The sequence below is a fragment of the Solanum stenotomum genome, chromosome 11 (assembly GCF_019186545.1).
Source record: "Solanum stenotomum isolate F172 chromosome 11, ASM1918654v1, whole genome shotgun sequence".
Taxonomy (NCBI): domain Eukaryota; kingdom Viridiplantae; phylum Streptophyta; class Magnoliopsida; order Solanales; family Solanaceae; genus Solanum; species Solanum stenotomum.
In genome coordinates, this window is record NC_064292.1 from 55,932,573 (window position 1) to 55,938,908 (window position 6,336).

The 6,336-nt window shown below is 28.2% G+C and overlaps 1 protein-coding gene across 1 annotated transcript; it reads left to right on the top strand.

The window, feature by feature from the left end:
- The first annotated feature begins 3,764 nt into the window (after positions 1 to 3,764).
- Positions 3,765 to 4,880, top strand: LOC125844853 (ethylene-responsive transcription factor 1B-like). The gene has a single exon (XM_049524212.1). It carries the CDS (start codon positions 3,993 to 3,995, stop codon positions 4,521 to 4,523), a length of 531 nt encoding a protein of 176 aa, XP_049380169.1. The 5' UTR covers positions 3,765 to 3,992; the 3' UTR covers positions 4,524 to 4,880.
- The last annotated feature ends 1,456 nt before the right edge of the window (positions 4,881 to 6,336 follow it).

Below are 6,336 nucleotides of genomic sequence, written 5' to 3' on the forward strand. Positions count from 1 at the left end.
CTACTTCCCACCAAACGCCAATAATTTGAAACCATCAAATGAGTTAGTACTGGTAAGAAGCAGAACCATGTTCTGGTCTCTTCTTTGTCATGTAGATAGGTGACCTTAACAAAACCATGATGCATTTTTTTTTTCATTTTTCGCAGAATAACAACAAATAGGGCTATATAAACATACATGTAGTATTGTTTTCCACTAAACTATAAGTGTATATCAAAGATCTTATAAGGCAATACCATGTGATACATCATATGGTATTGTCTTTTTTTTCACTTGTGCTCAACTTGAAAGAAGTTGACAAACTTCATTAATATTGTTTTGGATTCACTTGACATTGAAATCTTCTGAGATCATTTGGTATAAGGCACCAGTACATGTAGGGCATGTTGTATCAAACAATATGGTCAAAATTTATAAATACTTGACCATTCGATGACTTATCTGCTATTGAGTTCCTTAAATTTCTTCTGTTCATTACTCTATAGCTACGATTATGTCCATCTGAGTTCCTCGTATAACTCAATCTACTCGAGTCCTCAACAAGTTTTCGACACTAGGAGACGTTCCAAAAGGTCATTTTTTGTTGTCTATGTTGGTGAAAACCATAGGAACAGAAGTTCAATTTTGTTCCTTTTTTTCAACATTTGCTTAGTCAATCTGAGGGAGAATTTGGTTTTGATCATCCGATAGAGGAACTCTTCATTTATCTCAATTCGCGCTTCATTAGGACACGAGAGGTGAAAAAAATTGTAACGAGTACAATTTTGACATATTTCCAATGAAAATGCAGTATGAAGAGTACAATTACGATGATTTCAATGAAAGGACCATAAAAAATTCGTGTGTTTCTAGTAGTGCAAGTTATCACAACAACAAATGCAGAACCAAGATATAAGTTTTTGTAACATTATTTAGTCGTTACATCGTTCCATTTCATCGATAGATAGGTCAAGACAGCTCCATTTTTCATTGTCCAACGAACTATCTCTCTGCCATTGATATCAAAACTATGTTTACAATCATCAATATCCTCTCTGAGTCTTAACGCGATTAATTAAACAATTGTAAGTTGAACTCACAACCTTTAAGTAGCAACATTAATGCGAAATGTTCATCATCAAGGCACAAATCGTTGACATTATATGACATGTAACGATTAAGAAATGTAAAATTGGAGGCATGACTTCATCAAAATCGACGTTTTTTTGTTGAATAATAGTGTATTATCCAATTGTGAATGGAGATCAAACATGTCCTCTTTTACTTGATTATGTACGATGCAAATTTGAATTAATCGAATCAATGTCAACAAAGGGAAATTGTCAAAAGACTTGGAATATACATAAATTCTAGAGTTCGAATTGTGAGAATGAAGAAATTTCTAGTAGGGAGCACGTCATTTGCGTTAATAAGTATTGAAAGAGACTTCTTCAATAAAGTTTGTAAGTGACTCCTTCAATAATAAGTTAAGTTATGTGAATTTGAATTAATTGTACTAGTGAGCATCAAATATCATATCTTTATATAAAAATAATAAAATTATAAAAGGGGATGCATTTTATTTTTTTCAATTCTTACTCACTATTTATGAAAATTATTATAAATATAAAATTTGGACCACTTTGACATGATGTATGCTATTTCTTTGAAATCAATCCTAAAACCTAGCTACATGCTACAAAAAAAAATTGGACCACTTTGACCAGATTTATGCCATTTATTTGTCTATTTTAATTACAATCAAATAATTTCCTGACGTTGTTTGTAATTTCAATTTTTTTTTACTCTTATAAAGAAACGTTATTATAAAGAACAAAAAATATAACATAATATAAAAGATCGATTCCATATAAATATGACTGTTACAGTGAAATATTGTTATAAAGAGGTTTGATGGTAAAAAATTAATAATGAAAAATTCCCTATATATATATGTATGTATGTATTCTTAGTAACTTTCTCTTGACTTTCCCACTATTTAAATATGAAAAATGTTAACTCTTGCCTTATATTATATTTATAATATATTAGACATGTATTCAAAACATAGGATGCTTGAAATTATTTTTAAAATTAAATAATTTTGGGGTATCACCAGACTGAAAACGACAAATATCAAAGAGTCATAAAATTAAAAATCTGATAATAGCAATTATCAGTTTGTAAATTGCTTACTTTCTGAATACTAATTAATGATGAGATGATAGTAATTGTTATAATGAAGAAGATAATTATAGGGAAAATTATATATAATAGCAAATTATTAATTCAAATTAAATATTATAAATATAGTTGATTTAATTGTACCTCATAACAAACTGTTGTTATTTCACCTCTCTCCTGGTGAATCTCGCTCGCCACTCTCGTTCTCTCCCTCGCCTCTCTCGTTTTCTATACAAACGCAAGTGTATAAAGTGTGTTTGTGTTTGTATAAAGCGAGAGAAAATTGTATATATATACATATATTTTCGTTCCCCTCTCTTCCCTCTCCCAGATCTTGCTCGCCACTCTCCCAGATCTCGCTCTCTCACTCGCCTCTCTCACTTTATACAAAAAATGCAAATTGTATAAAATGCGTTTGTGCTTGTATAAAGCGAGAGAAAATTGTATATATACATATATTTTCGTTCCCCTCTCCCATATCTCGCTCGCCACTCTCCCAGATCTCGCTCTCTCACTCGCCCTTCTCACTTTATACAAAAACGTAAATGTATAAAATGCGTGAAAATGTATATATACATATATTTTCGTTCCCCTCTCTCCTCTCTCCCAGATCTCGCTCGCCACTCTCTCAGATCTCGCTCGCTCACTCACCTCTCTCACTTTATACAATTGATCTTTTTGTATATGTATACTAAAACAGATTATACAACTGCTTTCTTTTGTATATGTATAGCGAAATATACATATTTATGTTTGCTATGGAGTGCAATTATACAAACTTTGTTATAGCATACAAATATGAATTTTGTGTTTGTTATATGTGAAAGTTGCTCATAATTATAAGCAATATAATTAAACAAATTTTAGATTTATTATTATTCTTCATTTTCCTGCACATAAGCTAAATCTTAAAAGTCAATTCATATGTGATAGTCGTACTGTTAATTCTGTTTATTAACGATATTTAGCAATGCCAGCAAGAAAATTGAATATTTTTATTGGACATGATATAGCTAGTTAATTTAAATTAATTTTTGACACTTTTAAATAATTGACTTTATAGACATTGTTTATTCATTTTAGTTAACATCAAGCATGAGTATTCATAGATAAATAATGTTTCTTGGATATTATATACATTTAATTAGTACTTATTCACAATTATTAGTTAATAATTATAATAATTTTAGGATTACTTAATAATATCACATACTCAAGAATCTCGTAACATTCACAAAAATTAAAAAGGCTTTCCAAGACTCTACGAATGAAGGTTTAGTGGAATAATACGGTAGTATTTCTTCATTTTTAATTAGACATTTCTAACTTTAATTCGCTCACGAATGAAGCTTTAAGGTTAAAACATCACATAATAGACTTTTTATCGTACAAATTCAGATTAATCGATCTAATAACTATTTCAGAAATATATCATACAATCAATCTATTTATAACAATTGATGTCTGCTAAATAAAAAATTCATATAACGACTTTAAATTTTTTTGAATCAATTATGCTTTTTTTATAATAATGTCTTATTATAGCAGTTAAAAAATATCTAAATAAATGACTTAAGAAGTTAATAAACCAAATCTAACTTTTCAATAAATCACACCAATCAAAATCTAATGCCATATATTGGCATCCTAGTTGTCAAAGAATCTTGCAACTTTTTTTTCCATTTTCTATAATCCAAAATGACCCTTTCATTTTCCATTTCTTCATCACAAAAACATCCATTAAAGCTAATTTGTTAAGGTCTATTATCATTTCAACATTTTTTTTTCTTCATATAATCATTAAAAAAAAAAAATCATCCAAATCAAAGATGAATCATTCTTTTTCAATAGAAAAAAGTACTTCCTATGATGAGGAAATCAAAATCAAAGATGAAGAAGAGATTATTACTTTCAATAATAATAATATTATTCAAGATCAAGAAAATACACAAAAGGGTAAACAATACATTGGAGTTCGAAAACGTCCATGGGGAAAATACGCAGCTGAAATTAGAGATTCAACGAGAAATGGAATTAGGGTTTGGCTTGGAACGTTTGATACTGCTGAAGAAGCTGCTTTAGCGTATGACCAAGCTGCACTATCAATGCGTGGTCCTTCAACATGTCTTAATTTTCAAGTGGAGGTAGTTCAAGAATCGTTACGAGGATTCAATTATAATAGTCAAGAGGGTTCAACATCGTCTCCAGCTGAAGTTATAAAGGAAAAACACAAGAAGAGAAATAGTAAAGGTCAAAAAACTAATAAGGAACAAAATAATAGTAATGTATTGGTTCTTGAAGATTTAGGTCCTGATTTATTAGATGAACTTTTATCTAGTAAGTGTTCTACTTCTGAATAAATTTAAAAATTATTTTTTTAATTTATTATATACTTAAAAGTTTTATTGTTTCCTATTTTTTAATTATTTCCCTAATATTTTTGGTGTGAATTCCTAATTATTCATCCGTTTATCGAAACCCTAATATCAATTTACCTGACTTACAGTTTAATGGTATCAATGATAGTTTTCTGATTTAATAGATGCAAGTTCAATTTTCACCGTCCTAAATTCTTTTTTCCCTTTTCTTTGATGATCCCTCATTTTGTAATAGAAGAAGAAAAAAAAAATTAAATCATTTTTTTGTAAAATAAGACAAAAGAATCTCAGTTAAATAATTTGATAAATGTAAATATATACTTGTTTTAATTTGTTGCTAAATTGTTTATCATAGGTATTTTTTTTTTTTAGTTACTTGATAATTACTGTACATGTTTCAATCTTCTTCATTAAGTGTTGTAACCAAATCTGAAATTTCTGTGTCTGATCAAACATCTTCATATAATATATTGATCGGATCAGAGTAAATACTTTTTTGTTTTAATTTCTCTTTTTTCCTTATTGGTTATTGTTGTCGATCTTGTTCGTTCTGTTGAACTTGTGAGGGTCATTATTCTTTTTCTGGTTGTTTTTCATATTTTTCAAGTTGTCTATTTTTAATGTAGGAATGAATCTACTGTATTGGTTAACCGTTACATGTTCACTTGAACTCAGTAATTTTCGTTTTTATGCTTAATTTTTTGTTTACTGTACATGTTTCAATCTTCTTCATTAAGTGTTGTAACCAAATTTGAAATTTTTGTGTCTGATCAAACATCTTCATATAATATATTAATCGGATCAGAGTAAATACATTTTTGTTTTAATTTCTCTTTTTTCCTTATTGGTTATTATTGTCGGTTCGTTCTGTTGAACTTGTGAGGATCATTATCCTTTTTCTTGTTGTTTTTCATATTTTTCAAATTGTCTATTTTCAATGTAGGAGTGAATCTACTGTATTGGTTAACCGTTACATGTTCACTTGAACTCAGTAATTTTCGTTTTTATGCTTAATATGTAATTTGAGGTCCATTTTCCACATAATGTTAAATNAATTTGATAAATATAAATATATACTTGTTTTAATTTGTTGCTAAATTGTTTATCATAGGTATGTTTTTTTTTTTTTTTTTTGAGTTATTTGATAATTACTGTACATGTTCCAATCTTCTTCATTCAAGTGTTGTAACCAAATCTGAAGTTTCTGTGTGTCTGATCAAACATCTTCATATATTATTAATCGGATCAGAGTAAATACTTTTTTGTTTTAATTTCTCTTTTTTCCTTATTGGTTATTATTGTCGGTTCGTTCTGTTGAACTTGTGAGGATCATTATCCTTTTTCTTGTTGTTTTTCATATTTTTCAAATTGTCTATTTTCAATGTAGGAGTGAATCTACTGTATTGGTTAACCGTTACATGTTCACTTGAACTCAGTAATTTTCGTTTTTATGCTTAAAATATGTAATTTGAGGTCCATTTTCCACATAATGTTAAATTTTGAAGTAAAAAAGCTCTAAAAAAGGAAAGAGACATGTTTTGTTCAAACAAACTTAAAAGAAAAAGTAAAGAACAAACAAATAACTTTTAGAATCCAATTTGTGATCTTAACTTTATCATAATATATATTTGTGTGGCTATTATCAAACTATTTAAATTTATGGTCTTAAACATCTCATAAAATGTATATCACTTAAAAACTTATGATTTTGTATAAAGCATAAAACGAAAAAGAATCATTCTTTTGAAATAAATTAAAAAGAAAATTGATTTGTTCGATTATTTGAAAAATAATC